The sequence below is a fragment of the Gobio gobio genome (genome assembly GCF_949357685.1).
Source record: "Gobio gobio genome assembly, chromosome: 17".
NCBI lineage: Eukaryota > Metazoa > Chordata > Actinopteri > Cypriniformes > Gobionidae > Gobio > Gobio gobio.
The window spans coordinates 45,059,548-45,082,186 of NC_137110.1; the positions used below are offsets into that span (position 1 = coordinate 45,059,548).

A 22,639-nucleotide genomic window follows, 5' to 3' on the forward strand; every position below is an offset into this window, starting at 1 on the left:
TAAATGCAAAGAAAAGAGTGCGACTAAATGGCAGGAACTGGTGTCCATTTTCATTTGCTGTAATATTAACTTATCAGGTGTGTGTTTTACCTGATCTCACGACCACACATGTCCTCTTGCACTCTTCTTCTGTGTCAAATCGGTTACGATTCCCGTCACACCCTCCATACCAGAACTGAGCGCAGGCGTTGGCCTGCCGGTCGTAGTACCATCGGATGTTATAGTCCCGACAAGGGCCTTGATCCAGGAGCAGCTCACAACGAGGGTCCAGAGACACAACCTCTGAACATAGATGTAAAAATGTTTAGCAAGATTACATTTCAGATCCTTTCTGGTGGGCAATGTCTGAGAATATGTCACTTGGTTACTGGCAATTTTGCGGCCTTGAAGGGCACACCATTTCTAGGGGTGTTCCAAACGAAATCTGAACACCTGAATCCCTTCACAAAGGGCCCTTCCACAAATCAGTTACCAAAGAGTACATGCAATGGTCACTTCAAAGAAATAATGTTATAGTTTATAGTCATGTAATCCAGGGTGACGATTCCTTGTGATTCATTTTACAGCTAGATGGCGGGAGAGTTTGCATAAGGTAAGATCGGAATGATTTAAGTTGTTTTGTTTTGTTTGTACTATATTACACACATTTATGTCATACATTTCATATGAAGTTTAAATTAATTTCATGGTTAAGAAATGTGTTTAATAGTTGATACGCTATGTAAATAACTAAATGCATGGTCCAAAGGAGACGGAAAATACATGCGTACACACACACACACACACACACACACACACACACACACACACACACACACACACACACACACACACACACACACACACACACACACACACACACACACACACACACACACACACACACACACACACACACACACACACACACACACACACACACACACACACACACACACACACACACACACATTTAACACATATTTTAAAAATTAAATTATAATTGCAACAATTATATAAACAGCAATAATAAGAAATTGAGCATTTTTAGTTTAGTTTAGTTTAGTTAAGTTAACTTCTGATTGTAATTGGCCCATTAATGTAAGTAAGTAAGTAAGTAATGAATGAGTAACTACAAAATCAGGGATTTGCCCCATTCCCAGAATAGTATATAACCTGTTGTGGACTTTATCTTTGTATTTTTATAGATACACTAAATTCTAAAAAGCTTGCAGTCTCTAATATTTTTTTATGTGTAAACCGTGATTGTCATGATCACCAGTGAGAGTTCCCCTGATTACTACTAGAGGGCACTCATTCCATCAAAGACTACATTACCCATAATCCTTTGCCCAGACTCATCAGCACTCATTGTTTCCACCTGACTCTCATTTACCTCTTTACCTCTGCCTATATCTAGCCTGTTCCCCCTGTCATTCACTGCAAGGTTTTGTATGTGTTACGTTGCATCTCTGAGCATTCTTGATCATTTTTGGATTTCTTGCCTGTTTTTTGGATTACCCCTTTGCCTCTGTCCCCTGCTTTGTTTGTTTGTTTGTTTGTTTGGACTGCCTGCCTGTTTATTGGATTACGTGTCTGGATTGTCCCTCTAATAAAGCTGCATTTGGATCTCCAACCCAAAGTCTCAGAGCAGTTACGTAACAGTGATACATTTTTTGAAGAATATAAGGTTAAAAAGAAAAGCATTTACTTAAAATAGAAATCATCTCAGGTTCTGACTATAACCCTTGTTCCCTGAGAAGGGAACGAGACACTGCGTCGGAACGACACTTTTGGGAACGCCCTCAGCATTGCGCGTCTGAAGCATGAATGAAACTAAGACCGATCTTGATTGGTGCTATGTCATGACGTAGTATGTGACGGCATACCCGGAAGTATAAAGGGACGCCGAGTCACAACAGCGCTAGCTTTTTCGCGATGAAGCAAATCCCCCCCAGACATGGAGAGGCGTGGCAAGGAGACGCAGTGTCTCATTCCCTTCTCAGGGAACAAGGGTTATAGTCATAACCCGAGACGTTCTCTTTCGAGGGAACTCGCACTGCGTCGGAACGACACTTTTGGGAACGAAATGCCCACTATGCCACCACGAACCATGCCTGCCCTAGTGTGAAGCTGGAACCCAGGCACACTTAGGACGAGAGCACCCTAGCGCCTGGCTTCGCAGGGAGATACAGACTATAGAACCTGATAAATGTGTGTGGGGTAGCCCAGCCGGCTGCCTCACAAATCTCCTGAATCGGGGCCCCCATATGAAGGGCCCGAGAAGAGGCCATGCCCCAGGTGGAATGCGCCCTCAAGGCCAAAGGTGAAGGCAAACCGCGCACCTGATAGGACAAGGCAATCGCCTGAATGATCCAATTACTGACCGTCTGCTTGGACGCAGGCAGCCCCTTCTTAGGAGACCCAAAGCACACTAACAGTTGGTCCGATCTTCTCCACTGCGAAGACTTCCGCAGATAAACTTGCAGAGCTCTGACCGGGCATAGCAAATGTAGTCTCCCCTCTTCAGCCGACACATGAGGTGGAGGATGAAACGCCTGCAGAACCGTAGGCCGTGCCACATTAGATGGCACCTTGGGCACCTAGCCCGGCCTAGGATGAAGGATGGCTTAAACTCCGGCAGTGGCAAACTCCAGGCAAGTCGGCATAATCGCAAAGGCCTGAAGGTCCCCCACTCTCCTCAGAGAAGTGATAGCCAGGAGCAGCGCCACCTTTAGCGACAGAACTCGATCTGTCGCAGACTCGAGTGGTTCGGAGGGGGCCCTCGAGAACCACCGCCAGATCCCAAGTTGGAACTCTGGAGCGAGTCGCAGGCCTCATCCTCCAAGTACCACGAAGGAAACGTACGACCAAAGGGTGCCTCCCCAAAGGCCCATCACTTATAGGAGCGTGGAAAGCTGCAATGGCAGCCACGTACACCTTAAGCGTGGACGGGGTAAGCCCTGCAGAGAAGCGATCTTGGAGGAACTCCAGCACTGAAGCCACTGGGCAGTTAACTGGGTTCACCTCCCGCTCCCTGCACCAAGTGGAAAACACGTTCCACTTTAAGCCGTACAACCTTCTCGTGGAAGGAGCCCTGGAACTGAGTATGGTCTCCACTACACCTGCCGACAGGCCAGCCTCTAAGTACTGAGCCCCCTCAGGGGTCAGACCCAAAGCTTCCACAACTCTGGCCACAACTCTACTCCATGACCGCGCTCTAACCAGTGAGGGAGGTGTGATGCTCCCAATACTGGCCCCTGGGACAGAAACCAAGGTTTCTTCCATATTGATAGGGAACAAAGGCACCTGCACGTTACCCTGATCATACGGAATGGATTTCCCCTTGGGGAAAACCCCTTGGCTTTCAGCCACCACTGCAGGGGTCTCATGTACAGCAGGCCAAAAGGTATTACGTTGGACGCAGCTGCCATGAGCCCCAGCAGTCTTTGAAACCGCTTTACAGTGATGTTGCGGCCTAGCATCATGCTGGAGACCATCACCCGTATGGACTCCACGCGTGCGGGAGACATTTGTGCCCGCATCGCCGTCGAGTCCCACACTACCCCCAGGAACACGCTCTTTTTCGTGTTGAGTCTCAACCCCAAGCTTTGAATATGGCCAAAGACGACATCTCAATGCCAAACTGCCATCTCTCGTGACTGAGCCAGTCGTCGATATCGTTCAGCACACGGATACCCTGGAGTCTCAGAGGAGCCAGAACTGCATCCATGTACTTGGTGAAAGTGCGAGGGGAAAGAGCTAGGCCGAACGGAAGAACACGATATTGGAAAGCTTCGCCCCCGAAAGCAAACCTCAAGAACTTCCTGTACGCAGGACTGATGGAAATATGGAAGCATGCGTCCTTTAGATCTATCGTGACAAACCAGTCCTCGGACCGAATTTAATTCACGATGATAGGAATCGTGAGCATCTTGAACCTGAACCTGCTCAGAGACCGGTTCAAGTACCTCAGATCTAAAATTGGGCGCAGACCCCCGTCCTTTTTGGGAACTATAAAGTACCGGTTGTAGAATCCCGACTCCCTGTCTGGCGGAGGAACACGTTCTATGGCCTCCTTTACCAACAGGGATTGTACTTCCTGTTCCATTACCCGAGCCCGCTCTGGGACCACTGCAGTCCAGACCACCCCACTGAATCTTGGTGGGCTGTGGCCGAACTGCAGTCTGTACCCTTTCTCTACAGTGCGCAGGACCTATGGTGACACATTCAACAGGCGTTGCCACGCCTGGAAGAAATCTACCAAGGGAATCAGTCTCTCGAGACTGACCTCAGGTGTTTTTTGAATACCATTCTCGACCCCCTGAAGCGGCTGACTGGCAGGGAGAGGTTGTGGATGATTTTCGGTGTGCGGACGGCAACGCTGCCTGTCCGAAACCCCTTGGGGCGGACGAGGTAGCGCGCGTGCGCTGGAAACCGATGTGGCCCAAAGCGTCATTGACGGCGGGATTACCACATTGATTTCCAGAGACCTCCATGGAGGAGGAGACCTCGATCGCTCCTCCTCGGGAGAAGGGCTGGCCAACAGGGGCCTCATCTAAGAGAGCAACTTGACAGGGCCGCCACGATTTCGGGTGGACACTGCATAGTAATTGCTGGAAACTGATGTGTCCCGCAGCGCACGAGGCGGCGAGAACAAACATCGATTTCCCACATCTTAGATGATAATTCAAACAAGTGAAACACAGTTTGGATGACAGGCTGAATTAAAATATCTAACTTCTCAAAGTCAGATATCCCATTTAATTCCTTAGAATTAAATGCTGCCATAAATCACCCAACAAGTGAAAAACGGTCTGAATGGCAGGCTGAATAAAAATATCAAACTTCTCAAAGTCAGATATCCAATTTAATTCCTCAGAATTAAATGCTGCCGTAATACCCAACAAGAGAAACATTTCTGAATGATAGGCTGAATAAAAATATCTAACTTCTCAAAGTCAGATAAAATTCCATTTTAATTCCTCAGATAAATGCAGCCATAATCATCAAGCGATACTGTTTTAATATTTATTGTATATATGGTCTCGTTATCTACACGCTGCCTCGGCAAACGCAAGATCGATCCGTTCACAATATATTTGGCTTTCATCCCTCGAGATGAAAGTCCACAGGCACGAGGCTGAAACACCCAAAAGCGCACGGCTGTACGCGTCGAGTTATTTCTCAATGAACACAGCCAGCACCCTCAGGAGCTGACTGCATGCCTAGCACCCATACAATATCACATGTACACAGATCGCGTGTGTTCACTCTTGTTGCTGACCCGCAATTTACGTGCTGCCTCAGCAAACGTTAGATAGAGTCTTGTTTACTGCCCCCAAACTTATTGAGTGTGTTGTGTTTACCTTTAGGTAACGGTGGTCGTGGGGCTGGTATATACAGCACTGATGATGACGAGTTCACAGTTGTTGATGATGATGATGTCCCTGATGAAGGTCTGTTATGTGTGGATGTCCCAGTGACCGTTGGAGTATCTCCTCTACCGCTGCTCTGCTCTGAAGTTTTTGTGTCTGTCTCAGCTACACGCTCAGCCTCCTGAGAGAACATTACAAACAACACTCAAAATAAAATAAAATTAGAGCACAAATAAAAAAATCTATTCATTATCTTCAGTGCACTAACCTCATCAATGTTTGGACCAATTGTTGGAGCAAACGTGTCTCCCCTCCCTCTCTCTTGAGTGACAGTGTTCATCCCAGATTGTAATCCCTTGTTCTCTCTGCCTTCATTTATGTTGGTGCCATAATTATACCTGCCGTTTCCATTGATACGGTTGCCATTAATTCCATATCCATTTTCAAAACCATTAATGCGACTGAAGATAAGTGCTCCGTTTTCATCCTCACAGAGCTGATTAACTAATTTGGACTCCAGAGCTGTATGAGGGAGAATTAAAAGAGGGGGAAAATGGCAAACACATATTTACTTAATTTTCTGTAAGAAATTGCTAGTAAAATTCAAATAGCTAGTAATAATTACAAAAATGGCAAGTAACACGTTGAATTAAACATAACATTTTATAGTATAAAGACTGAATTATATTTACTTGTAAAACGTACTCCAAAAATCTTTGTTATATTTACAACAATGATTTTTTTTTACATTATATATATACAGGTGCTGGTCATATAATTAGAATATCATCAAAAAGTTGATTTATTTCACTAATTCCATTCAAAAAGTGAAACTTGTATATTATATTCATTCATTACACACTGACTGATATATTTCAAACGTTTATTTCTTTTAATTTTGATGATTATAACAGACAACTAAGGAAAATCCCAAATTCAGTATCTCAGAAAATTAGAATATTGTGAAAAGGTTCAACATTGAAGACCCCTGGTGCCACACTCTAATCAGCTAAGTAACTCAAAACACCTGCAAAGGCCTTTAATGGTCTCTCAGTCTAGTTCTGTAGGCTACACAATCATGGGGAAGACTGCTGACTTGACAGTTGTCCAAAAGACGACAATTGACACCTTGCACAAGGAGGGCAAGACACAAAAGGTCATTGCAAAAGAGGCTGGCTGTTCACAGAGCTCTGCGTCCAAGCACATTAATAGAGAGGCGAAGGGAAGGAAAAGATGTGGTAGAAAAAAGTGTACAAGCAATAGGGATAACCGCACCCTTGAGAGGATTGTGACAAAACCCATTCAAAAATGTGGGGGAGATTCACAAAGAGTGGACTGGAGCTGGAGTCAGTGCTTCAAGAACCAATACGCACAGACGTATGCAAGACATGGGTTTCAGTTGTCGCATTCCTTGTGTCAAGCCACTCTTGAACAACAGACAGCGTCAGAAGTGTCTCGCCTGTGCTAAAGACAAAAAGGAAAAAAAGTGGTCCAAAGTTATGTTCTCTGATGAAAGTAAATTTTGCATTTCCTTTGGAAATCAGGGTCCCAGAGTCTGGAGGAAGAGAGGAGAGGCACACAATCCACGTTGCTTGAGGTCCAGATGTCATCTGCTGGTGTTGGTCCACTGTGTTTTCTGAGGTCCAAGGTCAACGTAGCCGTATACAAGGAAGTTTTAGAGCACTTCATGCTTCCTGCTGCTGACCAACTTTATGGAGATGCAGATTTCATTTTCCAACAGGACTTTGCACCTGCACACAGTGCCAAAGCAACCAGTACCTGGTTTAAGGACCATGGTATCCCTGTTCTTAATTGGCCAGCAAACTCGCCCGACCTTAACCCCATAGAAAATCTATGGGGTATTGTGAAGAGGAAGATACGATATGCCAGACCCAACAATGAAGAAGAGCTGAAGGCCACTATCAGAGCAACCTGGGCTCTCATAACACCTGAGCAGTGCCACGGACTGATCGACTCCATCCCACGCCGCATTGCTGCAGTAATTCAGGCAAAAGGAGCCCCAACTAAGTATTGTTGTGCTGTACATGCTCATTCTTTTCATGTTCATACTTTTAAGTAGGCCAAGATTTCTAAAAATCCTTTCTTTGTATTGGTCTAATATTCTAATTTTCTGAGATACTGAATTTGGGATTTTCCTTAGTTGTCGGTTATAATCATCAAAATTAAAAGAAATACACATTTAAAAATATCAGTCTGTGAGTAATGAATTAATATAATAGACAAGTTTCACTTTTTGAATGGAATTAGTGAAATAAATCAACTTTTTGATGATATTCTAATTATATGACCAGCACCTGTATATAGATTTGCATTTTTCCCATTTTGTCAACAACCCTGTGTGTTACATTTTTATAAAAATGGTGAGGAACACATGCAGTTTTTAAATGTATATGTTTAAATCTAAAAGTTAATGAATAATGATTTATAACGTACCGGTAATTAAACAAAACTATGAATGATTCAAGCACTATTCTGCACCACATGATCTCTTTATTACAAATGTTTAATTGAGGAAGTGAAGTGCAGTTATTATCTTAATATTAAAGTATATTTAGGCATATTTATTAAAAAAACATTCCCGTGCTGGCAATACAAATATGGACAGCAGATTGCATACATCCATACGTACAGTATTCAAACGTATGTACTTTACCACCACCAGAGAAGTACTTTCATACAGTAGAAGTATGTGAATTGGCATTCAGCCTCAAGCTTGTTGTATCTATTACCTGGCAAAGTGTTGAAGTCATCTATGTAGAACATGTGCTCAGTATCAGGGTCCGACGCAATAAGATTAAGCTCCTGGAGGAACTCTTCCTGTGTCGGATCACTAATGTTAACAATCCCCAGAGCGTACATCTCAATGTTGGCTGCATGCGCCTCCCTAACAGCCATCTCCAGCTTCACGGGCTCCCTTTTATCCGTTTGCCCGTCTGTGATGACAATGGCAACCTTCCTCACACCCGACCTCGCGCTGTAAAACGCTTCCTGAGTTGCTTTGCGGATGGCAGAGCCGGTGTACGTGCCCTCGCCGATGTAGTGAACCCTACGTATGGCTTGTTTAACATCTTGTTTGGTCATGTAGCGAGCGAGGTTGAACTCAAGCTGGACCTCAAGGCTGTACACAACGAGGCCAACTCGAGTGGCATTACGGCCCACAGTGAGTCTGTCGACTAGTGCGGCCACAAAGTCCTTTATGATCTCAAAGTTTTCAGGCCCAACGCTCTCAGAGCTGTCAATCACAAACACTAGCTCCATAGGACGCTCTTTACATTTGACTCCACAGCCTGAAAGACAGTACAGTACATTTCATGAACTTATAACCAATGAGACTGGGCTAAAATTATGCTATATACCGTTCAAAATGTCGGGGTCAGTAAGACTTTTTAAAGAAATGAATACTTTTATTGAACAGGGATGCATTAAATTGATCAAAAGTGACAATGTTTTCAACATTAATAATAATAATCATAAATGTTTCTTGAGCAGTAAATCAGTATATTAGAATGATTTCTGAAGGATCATGGGACACTAAAGACTGGAGTAATGATGCTGAAAATTCAGCTTTGATCACAGGAATAAATACAATTTTACTATAAGGGTTATTATCGTTAACTATTAAAGCTACACTGTAAAAAAAAATCACGTCTCCAATTGAAAATGTTCTAGTGACTGATCACATAAAATGTTTTGGCCAAATTGAATTTCTGTGAATTAAATTGCATCAATTCACAGAAATTCAATTTGGCCAACTGAAAAATTTAGATGTGATCGGTCACTAGAAAATTTTCAATTGGAGAACTGAATTTTTTTTACAGTGTATTAAAACATTTCTGTTAATTGAAATAAAGCTGAAATGAAACAAAAAAATATTAGTTGAAAAACTTAAACTAAATGAAAATGAGAAATGTTGGCAATAAACTGAAATAAGTTTAAGCTGAAGCACAAAAATTATTAACAGGACATAAATAAAAACAAAAACTAAATTTAAACTGAAATAAAATTAATTAAACCTAAATAGCAATATAAAAATAATAATAAATATTAATATGACAAAAGCACAGTGAAATTGCTACAAATTAAACTAAAATGAATAAGAAAACTAAAAATATAAAAATAAAAGCCAATTCAAAATACTAATAAAACTATGATATAACTAAAATAACACCGATTAAAATAGAAACATTGTAATGTTTCACAATATTACAGTTTTTACTGTTTTTTTCAAATAAATCAAATAAATGCAGTCTTGGTGAGCAGAAGAATCTTCTTTCAAAATCATAAAAAAATCTTACCGACCCTAAACTTTTGAACAATACACAAAACAAATGATGTTCAAGTTTAATGTGGGATGCCACATACCACAAATCTCCCTTATCATTCTGATGATCTCGTCCCTCTAAAAATAAACATCACATTTGAATGAGAGAAATGTGCATGTTTTGAATGTTGTAGTATGATGTGAAAGACATACCGTTAACCCAGAGTCTCCTTTGATTCCTGGTCTACCCTGAAAAAGTGAGTTAGAATAAATGACAGCACTGAGATTTTTTTATAAACATTATTTTGCTTCTTTTTACTCTTTTACCGATAAATATAGGCTATATTGCTCGGTTCCACAACCTAGCAAATTACTTTGCTGTCTACTATTTAGGCTGCATCCTAAATTAATATATTTAGAAATTAATAGAAAGTCATTAGGTCATAAATACATATTATGACCGATTTCAAATGCTCTGTTAAAGTTGAGCTTAGTGTACTAACTGATTGTCCAGTAATGCCAGGATCTCCCATGTCACCTTTAACTCCCTTTATCCCTCTCTCACCCTGACCTCCACGATCCCCCTAAGAAACACAAATGGACCTCATATTACAATATACAAATATTCAATCAAATAACACAGATTATCTAACAAAACCTGAGACCTTTGACCCCAGCATTCCTTCTCCAGGAGGTCCCCTTGGCCCGGTTACACCCTGCGACCCCTGATCACCCTGTAAAAGCGTATATAAGATGTGCACTTAGGTTTAGATATAGATACTGTATGTGTTCAAATCTTTATGATGTGTGTATGCCAGTGTCTCACTTTTGAACCCTGTATGCCTTGTCCTGCTGGCCCAATAGGCCCAGGAGGTCCTGGTCTTCCCATGTTGCCCTGAGACAGAGTATTCGGCACAAATCAAAAGGGAAAAACACATTCAGATTCATTCATGCTGAGATAAAAGCAGCACTCTGACATCTAGAATGACGTTTAGGTTACTGAATTACATTAACCAGATTTGTTGGACATATGTAAAAGATTTGAAGCAGGTGCATGTGTGTATCTGGTGGTGAATATATGATACAGTACTATGATAAATGGAGTGTTAAGATGATGTGGTAATCGAGGAAGCCTTTGAGGAATGGGATGTATTCCAAGGAAAGTCTTTATTTTTGTGCTCTGGCATATACAGTGGCTCCAAAAATGTATTTAGATACTTCAGACACACTTAAAAATGTCTGAATATTATTGCATTGAATAATAAAAAGCAAGTGCCAATTATTTTTACGAAATATTGCAAAAAAAACAAAAACAAATGAAAATAAATAAAAATAAAATATTACTATTAATTATGAGAAAAGCACCAGCCACATTTGTTTGCAGATGACACCTTAATATTTTTATATACTATAAAATAAAAAATAGATAGCACTCAAACGTTTGAGATGGATATGTTTTTTATGTTTTTAAATAAGTCTTCTGCTCACCAATGCTGAATTTATTTAATCAAAAATAGATAGCAATATTTGTATAATATTATTACTATTTAAAATAAATGTTTTCTATGTGAATATTGTAAACTATAATGTAGTCCTGTGATCAAAGCTGAATTTTCAGCATCATTACTCTCCAGTGTCAAAAGATACTCCAGAAATCATTCTAATATGACGATTTGGTGCTCAAGAAACATTTATTATTATTATTATCAATGTTGAAAACAGTTGTGTTGCTTCGTATTTCTGTTAATATTTTTTCTAGATGTTCAGTCTTTTAATGTCTTTAGTGTCACTCTTGATGCAATTAATGTGCAATTTATTCTTAAAAAAAAAAAAAAACCATACTGACCCAAACTTCTTAGCAGTAGTTTAATATTATATTAACATAATTTATATTTAAGATTGTCACATCTTAAATTAATTTGACTTATTTTATTACACTATCTGTAACCCGTCTCATTTTGAAATCTTATGGCACAATGGGAGAAGATCCAATGCAAGAATGTGTTAAATCAAGGCTAAAAAGGCTGAAAGAGATTGACAAGGTCTAAATTAAGATATCATCATTATCTGACTGTGTTTGATGACGTACAGGTGGTCCTTGCAGTCCTTCCCCTGGAGGTCCAGGTTGGCCCGGTAAACCTCTGAAGCCAACATCACCCTGAGACACAGTCACAATGAAATATCTGCGTTTACACACTATTTGTTCATAATATTAATTTATATGATCTGTTTTAGGGTGACACATAAGAACCATCCTACCTTTGGTCCTTGTATTCCGATTCCCTCTTGACCAGGTTCTCCTGGAAACCCAGGGAGACCAGGAGGCCCCTGAAAATGAAGCCATGAAACAAATGAAACACACAACAACACAATATGACCTCATGCTGAATTATGAAGAGTTCTTCATGATGCCATGATCTTGTGGATGTTTTACGCACTGAAGGACCAGGATAGCCATCCCCTTTAAGGCCACTTAGACCAAGAGGACCTGGATCACCACGATCACCCTGAGAAACAAAGCAGGAGCTGTCTAATGAATTTTGATCAAGAACTGACATCATTAATAACATATTTATTTTAAATTTTTTAACAATAAATAAGAATGACATTTACCTTGGGTCCAGGAAGTCCATATCCTGTCTCTCCTACTGGACCAGATGGACCTGGAGGGCCTGCGTCTCCCTACAATGAGACATTACAATGCTTTTTAAATTGCATTATATTATTTTAAAGGTTCCTAATTTAGTTTTGGATTCTCCTACAATAGGTTCACATGCAAGGTCAAAAACACTTTCTCATAATATACATTGCACATCACCTCATCAAACAGTTTGTTCGAAGAGTTAAGACTCTCTTAACCCCTCCTTTCCGAAAACCTATACTCTGCTTTGATTGGTCAGACGGCCCAGTCTGTTGTGATTGGTCGACGGCTTACAGCGTGTGTCGGAAACTAAAAGCTCCGGATGCTTCCTCAGTACTTGATACACAATGATATGAACAGTAGCGATGGTGTCGGTTTTTCCATATCAATTCCAGCTTCCTCATCCTTTTAAAGTTCATGCAAAGTGGATTCGCAGCGCTGAAAACAGGATTTGAGCGTGTTTGACAAGGGCCAAATTGTGATGGCTCAGATGACTGGGTCAGAGAATCTCCAAAACTGCAGCTCTTGTGGGGTGTTCCCGGTCTGCAGTGGTCAGTATATCAAAAGTGGTCCAAGGAAGAAACAGTGGTGAACCGGCGACAGGGTCATGGGCGGCCAAGGCTCATTGATGCACGTGGGGAGCGAAGGCTGGCCCGTGTGGTCCGATCAAGCCTGCAGCACTCCTCTCAGAAACTGAAGCCTACGCGCCTCGATCGCCCCCCTGGTGGTTGGTCCCAGTATAGCTCCTAAACCCCACCCCTCCATGTATTACAATGGACGCGAGACAAACTAAACAATCAAATTACACTCCAAATAATTGTTTCCTAAAGATGGTTTCTGTCATTTTAGGCAGTTTTTATCACGATTTTATTTCAAGTGTTCGTTTTTTAAATAAGTTTAGCTTAAGTTAGTTATTTGATGCTATAAAAACGGGCGGTGTGAGGTCATGATTGACAGCTGAGATTGACAGCTTCTCTGAGTGAAGTTGTCACTGAGGCACTAACGGATTTTTCTGGATTTTCGGGAGGAGATTGGAGCTTTAGCTTTCTACATTTCCATAAATGTTTATTTCACACCAACAGTAAGCATCAGAACTGGACCATGGAGCAATTGAAGAAGGTGGCCTGGTTTGATGAATCACATTTTCTTTTACATCACGTGGAAGGCCAGGTGCGTGTGCGTCGCTTACCCAGGGAACACATGGCACCAGGATGCACTATGGGAAGAAGGCAAGCCGGTGGAGGCAGTGTGATGCTTTGGCCAATGTTCTGCTGGTAAACGTTGGGTCCTGCCATCCATGTGGATGTTACTTTGACACGTACCAACTACCTAAGCATTCTTGCAGACCATGTACACCCTTTCATGGAAACTGTATTCTCTGATTGCTGTGGCCTCTTTCAGCAGGATAATGTGCCCTGCCACAAAGCAAAAATGGTTCAGGAATGGTTTGAGGAGCACGAGTTTGAGGTGTTGACTTGGCCTCCAAATTCCCCAGATCTCAATCCAATCGAGCATCTGTGGGATGTGCTGAACAAACAAGTCAGATCCATGGAGGCCCCACCTTGCAATTTACAGGAACCAAAATAAATTAAACACTTTTCAAACTACACATCCTCAGCATGATTATGATCACTGTTAAATCTAAAGCATTACCGAGCTCAATGGCTCTGGACAGGCTGTGACTGTAACTAGTGAAATTTAAGTTAAGTTTTCTCTGATTTATAGTGCAAATACCAAAAAAAAAAAAAACTTAGATAGAAAAGCTCTTACTTTTGTTCCTGCTATTGCACGTCCTGGTAGTCCAGGTAATCCCAGTCGCCCAGGGGTGCCAGGCTCTCCCTACAAAAACATTAATAAAGAACAGAAGGAAATGTAGTTAATTTAGTTTTTTACCCTCAAACACATTTTGTATCATATAAAGTACCAAATTCACTGATATCACTCACCTTTGACCCTGAGGGTCCAGCTATTCCTGGTGGCCCTGATAACCCACGGATTCCCCGCTGACCCTGATCACCCTGCGCAACAACATCAATAAGCATCAAGTCAGCATGCACAGTTAAAGACTCCATTCAAACAGGAACACAAACAATTTTCATTTAATGGGTTTCCATGTAAAGCCGCCTAATATATTAAATAAGAGTCCATATTGAAATGGAACAGTTTGTTGAAACTTAAGACAATATCTAAAAAAAAAAGTTTGCATGCATGTTTTTTTTTTAGTGTCATATCTGATGCATCAAACTTTTATGGTTCATATAGTATGATATAATAAGAATATGGAGCTCATACTCGAAGAGGAAAATCACCTCCATTGTATGGCCCAAACTGAGCAGAAACGGAGCCAAAAAGTAAGATATGACCAAAAAGTAATATAAAATTATGATTGCTTGATATCTTTATAACATACTACTATAACAGACTACTTACATAAAATGCATTTAAATATCAGAGGTCATTCTATATCCCCAACAATATGTATAAGTACATTTATATTTAAATGCTTAGTTTTATGATCAAAGCTCTGTAGTTTTAATTGTTGCGGGCAAAACATTTCACAGCAAAAAGACAAGTGAACCACGACCTGAAGGTGGACATTTTTACAGTTACACTACAATTTACTTGCTAAAAAGTATGAACTATCAATCAGACGACAAAAGGCATGTAGTAGATTGTGGGCAACAGGTTTTCCAGCAAAGTTTTGATCATTCTGATAATTTAGAGGCCTTTGATATTTGCCTATCAAATATGATACAGTAGGCTTTATAGGGTTAAGATAATTTTAGAAAGGTAAACGTAAGAAAAGTGAAAGAGATACTTTTTCACCCTGGATGCCCACTCCTGCTGCTCCTTCAGGGCCCCTTAACCCCGAGGCTCCTGGTTCTCCCTGAAATACACACAGAGATACAAAAATGAGTGTGACTTTTTTCTGATGTGTTGATGCTGAGCAAGTAAAATGTCTTGGTGACTAAGGTGAGACTGATACCTTCTGTCCTTCTGCCCCATCTTCCCCGGGTAAACCTGGTAATCCTGATAACCCTGGAGCTCCAGGTTCCCCCTATACATGTATATAGACGATCATTTAAAATCAGTATCATTAAGAGTGAAGCACACACATATATACATTGTAAAAGCCAACTAAATACTTTAATGTGTATATAGAAAACTAATGTTTTCATGTTGATCGTAGATTTAATAGTAAATTGAAGAAGACTTACTTTAGCTCCCGTTTCTCCTGCTCCTCTCTCTCCTGGTGCTCCAGTCTCACCTGGTAAACCTTGATCACCCTTTAAGAGCACATTTACAAACACACAGATGTTTCCATATGTTATCAAACATTGTTTATCCAGGACCTATTACTATCTGAAGATACAACTGTGTTTATAGCATGAGGGGAAACTCTTGCCTTTGGTCCAGGGTAGCCCTCACCCAGTGGGCCTCTGCTTCCCGGGGGTCCACGTGGTCCTTCCACACCCTAAAACCAAACATTATCAATGCATTCTTGGCTATACAGAACTTTTTTTATGTCATCATGCACAAATCATAAGTTTATTAGCACCTTCTGTCCTTGGATCCCTTCTCCAGGAAGCCCAACTGGACCTTGAAGCCCAGGAGGACCAAAATCACCCTTAAGGGAATAAACACAAATATATTCACGTCAGTGCCAAGCATAAGCATATTTGTCAGCTTGTGTATAATCTAGTTATTAAAATGATTTGCAATGTAATAGATACAACATTGATATTCATATGTCTTGGCCACAGGCTGAGAACTGACACTGCATGCTGTGACATATTTCTTAAAACATCCACAGAGAGGGGTTTAATAATGTAAATTGTACAAATAATAAGGGCTGGGCGGTATGACGTTATATATTAAGTATATCGTGGTATGTAAATATATATGCGTAGCACAGCACTATTGATATTTTAGAGTGAAGAAACGCATGAATGAGACAATAAAGAGCGGGATGTACTTGATGCTAGCCTTATTAAGCGCAATATGCTGTGAAAAAAGAACTCAACGCGGTTCACTCACTGACTGACACACAGCGGAAGTTCGCGTGTTCGTTTGAATGGTCAAAATGCCCATCGTGTGCAGTATTCATGTGAACACAGTCGATTATGTCTTAACTGAAAGCAAAGAGTTGGGTGTAAACTCGATGTACATCAGTATAATCCTTGCAATCGGTCTTAAAGTGACAGCAGCATAATATACCTTCTGCTCTCTGTGAAGTTAAAGGCCCACTGAAGTGCCTTGAAATGCGCAGCATTATTAAATGTGTTTTGACGTAATTTCCACTGAAACAGGAAGACAGGGCAGGAAATATTGAGCAGCTCCTCCCCTTTTTTAAAATAGCCAATAGCGTTTAGTTTATATATTACAGCTCGGCCAGAGCCATTGAGCTCGGTAAAGCCTCAGTTTCCTCCTAATCTCTAACCGCTTCTCCTATAACTAATATCCTCCATATCGCTTCAAAATAGCATTCTGTGCAGAATTCAAAAGGGTTTGATACGTTTTCTGGTCTGCGCCAACTCGTGCATATGATCCGCTCTATGCTATTGTGTCTCTGTACCGGAGCAGATTGTGTGCGCACAGTGGTGGTTCATGTGACACTATCGTGAAACCAGACTTCATTCGCCCCAAATGGAAAGCATATTTACACTCTGCATCGCTGTCATTGAAAACCCATCCATATGTTTTACCTTGTCTCCTTTAATGCCAGGACCCACTGGTCCTCTGGGTCCTTTTGGCCCCTCCAGACCCCTCTCACCCTGTAAAAGACAAATCAAATTCATTAAATGCATTGACAATCCTTTTCCCAATTTCATATTCTGTTTATCATGGTGAATCACACAAAATTGTGCAAGTGACAATTCACCCTAAAATCAAACGAAAAAATAATAATAATTTGGATAGAGAAAATGAAGCTTGTTTTAAGGACCATTAAGATTTTTTGCATTGTTAATTATAATGGCAATTAGTAAAATATACCCAAATAGATTTTTACAGCTTCTAACAAAAAAAGAACAAACTTTGCCATGATGCTACACTGAACCAAATATTTTTCTAAATATTTTTTTAAATAAAGATGTGTAAAGTATGTTTTACAAAAAAAACTGCTTCAGTCTTTCTACTTCAAAATGTCATGTTTAATTCAATGTGTTTGTAATTATTACAGAAATTGACTAGCAATTTCTGAGTTAAAATTGTCTCAAAGTATATCAGTGTACAGTATCTGAGTAGTTACCAGGGAGTTGTTACGTGGTTGCTAAGGCGTTCTGGTTGTTAATTATGGTTGCCATCAAAATTCAACCTGAGCGATAACAATGCCAAAGTCATGGGTTTGATTCCTAGGTACACTTTAAGTCGCTTAGTATAAAAGCATCTGCCAAATGCATAAATATATATCTGACACACCATGCGTTTTTCATACAGAGTCAAATAACAGCAGGATTGATTATGTTCCATTACCTCATTAAAAAAAAACAGATGAAAGAATTCTGGATCACCCAGGAATATAAACTGAGGTCAGATGTCACAAGGTTCAGACATTTCAAAGGTTCTCTGATATAAACCATGCACACAAGGCACGACTTGCATAAAAAAAACATATTACAATTCTTCATAGCCTTGATATGACTCATGCACACTGAATCTGAAAATGATGAACACTAAAAATTGTGTGCAAAATGTGAGTACCTTTGGCCCTGGTAAACCCTCTCCTGAAGGGCCCTTCTCTCCTGGCATACCCTGCGGCCCCTGCGGCCCCTTTAGAGGTAAACATGATAGTAGAGTTTAATACTGTGTTTAATGTTGATTGCAACCCTAGTGTGAGCATGATCGATGCACATTTTTACCGGTTGACCCGGCTCGCCGAGCCCAGGCGGCCCGGGAGGACCCATTCTGCCTTGGAACCCCACATCACCCTACAGATTGAGAAAACGCACATTATGAGTACATTGGATTCCTGGTATCATAGTTTTTTTATATATAATTCAGGCCAACCTTTGGTCCAGGAAGCCCAATGCCAGTCTCGCCCTGTATTCCTGGTGGTCCAGGAAAACCTCTCTCCCCCTGAAGAAGCAGAACCATTCAGAACAATCACAACAGATCCAATACTGAAGTGTAATCTGTGAACGCAATGCTGTCCACTTATCTCAGCCATGCTGAAAAGACTGATTAGACCATATTTAATAGTGTAGAGCAAATTAATACTCATTTTATGCTGATGAGGGTTTCTGCAGAGTTTTTAAACTCAAATTTAAGACCTTCTTTTAGACCTTCACAAAACAAAAGTATTACCGTATGTCTATTCAGAACAAACCAAAACCATCTCAAAATAAATGTATATCAGATTCTTTTACATAATTAAACCACCTGAGGCACACATTAACTGCAAACCAGTGTAACTGCAACTGTTCAAAATACGTTTTATTCAATATATACAGTACTTAAGTATTGAATTTTGTTTATGTACTAATATATACATACAAACACATTTTTAAAAATATTAAAAATATTGATATGGGATCATGCAGATACGAAAATGATGTGCTTAACGAAAGGCAATACAAATATTATTGTGCAGATAAGATAAAATCTATAGATAGGTGTTGATAGTGTTGCCATAGAACAGCTCAACAGTTTTATCTTGAAAATATGATAATTACAACATGCCATGAACACAGCAAATGTTTTATTCTTTCCTTCCTGTGATGGGGCGGCCCAGAGAGAAGCCACACCTGTTTACGCTGAATTAAATGCCAGATACAGTTTATTGTGTAACCAAAATACCAATAACAGCCTGGACTTTTAATTCTAAACAATCCCAAAATACATAGCTTGGCATCAATAATGTCAAAACTGGTACAACCACCAAAGGTTTGCAGCTTGACCGCCCCTGATCACTGCGGCTGTTGAATGGGGAAACAATGAAACCACTCTTCAATATTTCTCATTATGTTTTTAGAGCGACATGAGGGTGAAGAGGGGGATCACATTAAATCCAAAAGGCAATTAATCTACATGGAACTGATCGCAAAACTCAAACATCATCTGGATTCAGTCATATTTACTGAATATATAAGTCAGTGTGCTTGTCAGCAAGCCTATGATAATATGGGCACCGAAATAAACATGTGTTGCTTTAAACTTGATTTAACCTTAAGGGAATGTGTCTGCTTTGAATATCCCCACAAGAAAAAATACTATAGTATATTATAGTAAAATTGTGAACCGTACTACAGTAACTATACTACAATTTACTGTAGTATCTTTACTATAGTATGGTTCAAAAACACTATAGTATTTACTAGAGTAATTTTACAATAATATACTATAGTATTTTTTCATGTGGCATATGTTAAATTGAGAAATAACAATAACCATGATATTATAAAAATAATTTCATGACTATTATTTATAACCGGTACACTTGTCTGCCTGCATTTGTCATTGGCAGATAAAATGGGGGTCTTTGAAGACATATGACTCCTGTCAGACACACTGAACTAAAGACTGCAATTACTGTGTTCACACACATTAGGCAGAACACCTTAACCTGTCAAAGACAGAAATACTGATCTGTGCTGCAACACACACATGCATTCTGCATGTGCAAGTCCAGACATTAATCTGTTGCTCAGCTGAAACATGAGAGCCATCAGTACATGAAAAAAGAACATTCCAGAAAAATAATTAAGCTCCGAGTTCTCCTTTAGCACAGATGCATATCAGCACTGATTGAGTGTCAAAATTAAAAATATGTTTTAATGTCAATCTTTCAGAGTGTCAGCACTCTACAAGCTCACACAGGGGATTTAAGTCATCATGCATGAATACGGAAGAACGTTTATGGCATTAGGTTGTCCCAAACATTTCCTATCCTTTTCTACCTTCTGTCTGGAAAAGTGCTGCTTCACTGTATTTGAAAACTGAGATTGTTGAATCGAACTCACTTTTTTCCCTGTTAGGCCCTCTGGTCCATTGTCTCCATTAGGTCCGGGCAAACCCTGCAGAATGAGTACAGTAAATTACTACTGAAAGAGAGAAACAATGCTTGTTTTGCATTTTCACTAATGTAGTTTAAAGTCCCAGTGAACTGGAAGTTGTGCTGTGACGTATTTCCAAGTGAAACGGAATATTGAATAGGGGACAGGGTTTTACTTCAGCGCTCCTCCTCTCCATCTCTCGCTCATAGCAGACTAACGGTTGGAGGGCAGTGGTTAAGGATATTCAAACCCAAGCCGTCAAACTGCCGTCATAGGAAAGGGAACGCCATTCCAGACCGGACGTTACTTTTCAGATTTTGATTAAAGATTACCACGGCAAACTATTTTTTTCTGTGTATTAACTTGCATGGATTAATTGTTCACCCTAAGACCTTTAATGTGTGCTAACAAAGTAAATAAGATTTTCATCGATTTCATGAGGACTTTAAAAAACATACCTGCAGCCCTCGACTTCCTCTGATACCAACAGGACCCTCCGGACCCTTAAAAGAATCAGATTCAGTCAATTAAACATACAGTATGTTATTGCGCATGAACTGATCTGTAGACCTGAAGTGTCACTCACTCGGTCTCCTTTGACTCCTGGTGTTCCACACTCTCCCCGCTCCCCCTAAAAATGAGTTTCATGGTCAGTGCCACTTTGTATATATACACACACAATACCATTTAAAGGTATGCCAAGTCATTTTCTGGACTTATAAATATATAGTACTTTTGACAGATATCTTTAATATGATATGATGAGATGAGATGAGATAAAGACTCAGCAGTGGTCTTTCATAAATTGTATTCTACCAGTCAAATATTACTTTCTTTGGCGTTTCATTCAGGCAAGGAAAATATTATCATTGTACTCCATTCAAATCTGTTTAGTTAGATTTAACATTTATTCATTTAGCAAACACGTTTATCCTTAACGACAAATTTTAAACAATTTATAAAATGAAATTCCACATTGTTAAAAATTATCCCCTGGTTTCACAGACAAGGCTTAAGCCTAGTCCCAGACTAAAATGCATGTTTGAGCTGTTTTAAAGTGTCCCTATTGTTGTTTTTCGAATATTCCCTTTCATGCAGTGTAATATTGCTGTTTGTGAATGTAAATGTTCTGCACAGTTGTAAACTCAAACCTGCACGATAAATAAAGTTATTGCCTCCAAAAAAAGAATCGAGTCGTCTGTAAGTTGAATCTCACTGCATTGCGGTTCTACGTCACTAGAAAATACATTTGCATAATGCCCGCCTATGTTGTAGGGGAGAGCTGGGCACAACCTAACGCGGGGTTAGTTGCAACGCACATGGTTTAACACTTTCCATGCCAGGATGACGAAACTTAGTGTATTTACTAGTTGCCATATCATAGAGAAAAAATTGTGTCAAAATTTAAAAATCTTTGGAAGATATCACTGAACATTTATTTAACCATAGCAAAAGTAAATTCTCTCTGTTTCTCTCTGTTTTGTGTGTTTATTTATAATAAGACAACTCTGATATTATTTGAATCTTATATCTGTTATTTAACATTTGAGATAGATCTTTAATGCTGATTTAACCAGCAGAAGACACGAGTCGGGTTCAAATCCCAGTTGAGCAGGTGGGGTGTGTTGTAACACTGCGTTACAATGAGCCCCTATTAGAAATATGCTATTATAGTCTATACTTTTATTAATTCTATTAAGAAACCATGAGAGTCAATGTTCAGAAATGCTTAATTATTATTTTATTTTTTTAAACTATGCTGTATAGCTGTGTTTTGAGGTATGTTTGTTGTCAAACTAAATTTTTTTTTTTTAATGATTAAAAAATGCCATTCTTTTTATTCTAAAAAGTTAATAATTGTATTTTATTGACAATAAATGTTTAGTTTGTCATGGATTTTTTGAAATTATATCAGGTAACATTTTAAGCTGTCATTTTTGGTCATGTTGCAATGTACCCTTCACATGTTACTATGCACCCCACATATGGGGCATGTTGTCACATTTCACTTCCATTCTTTCAGGGTAAATCAAGAAAAAAAGTATACACTGTATTAATGAAACAAAACCGCATAGTTGTACTAGACATGCGTGCAATTAATGTGTGAAAAAAGAAATATGCTGAACCTGAAGTGGATTTACACAAACTGAGAAAGTCAAAAAGCGGTGTGCCCCGCTCTTCCCCTACAACTTGACCAGCCCTCAAATCTCAAGTTCAGCGCGGGATTCGCAAAACGCTTGCTCTTGAAAGATGGGTCAAAAATTTAAATATGACCGTGCCATTGTTTTTTCTCAAGATGCACATCAGTAAAGTTTTTTAAGGAGCGTTTATAAAAGCTACTTAAATGCCCTAATTGAACTAAGGC

General features: G+C 39.9%; 1 protein-coding gene across 1 annotated transcript in view; it reads right to left on the minus strand.

Moving 5' to 3' along the window:
- Positions 1-22,639, minus strand: part of col28a2b (collagen, type XXVIII, alpha 2b) — a gene marked incomplete at both ends in the record, with an annotated part of 31,008 nt that overhangs the window by 9 nt on the left and 8,360 nt on the right. The window contains 27 exons of the mRNA XM_079840048.1: positions 91-282; positions 5,349-5,538; positions 5,626-5,879; positions 8,108-8,665; positions 9,741-9,777; positions 9,853-9,888; positions 10,143-10,223; positions 10,305-10,373; positions 10,466-10,534; positions 11,729-11,797; positions 11,899-11,967; positions 12,078-12,146; positions 12,253-12,321; positions 14,051-14,119; positions 14,227-14,298; positions 15,099-15,167; positions 15,267-15,338; positions 15,499-15,567; positions 15,687-15,755; positions 15,840-15,908; positions 16,987-17,055; positions 17,984-18,052; positions 18,142-18,210; positions 18,290-18,358; positions 20,242-20,295; positions 20,733-20,777; positions 20,861-20,905. Coding sequence (XP_079696174.1) covers positions 91-282; positions 5,349-5,538; positions 5,626-5,879; positions 8,108-8,665; positions 9,741-9,777; positions 9,853-9,888; positions 10,143-10,223; positions 10,305-10,373; positions 10,466-10,534; positions 11,729-11,797; positions 11,899-11,967; positions 12,078-12,146; positions 12,253-12,321; positions 14,051-14,119; positions 14,227-14,298; positions 15,099-15,167; positions 15,267-15,338; positions 15,499-15,567; positions 15,687-15,755; positions 15,840-15,908; positions 16,987-17,055; positions 17,984-18,052; positions 18,142-18,210; positions 18,290-18,358; positions 20,242-20,295; positions 20,733-20,777; positions 20,861-20,905 — 2,671 coding nt within the window. The remainder of the gene's footprint in view (positions 1-90; positions 283-5,348; positions 5,539-5,625; positions 5,880-8,107; positions 8,666-9,740; positions 9,778-9,852; positions 9,889-10,142; positions 10,224-10,304; positions 10,374-10,465; positions 10,535-11,728; positions 11,798-11,898; positions 11,968-12,077; positions 12,147-12,252; positions 12,322-14,050; positions 14,120-14,226; positions 14,299-15,098; positions 15,168-15,266; positions 15,339-15,498; positions 15,568-15,686; positions 15,756-15,839; positions 15,909-16,986; positions 17,056-17,983; positions 18,053-18,141; positions 18,211-18,289; positions 18,359-20,241; positions 20,296-20,732; positions 20,778-20,860; positions 20,906-22,639) is intronic.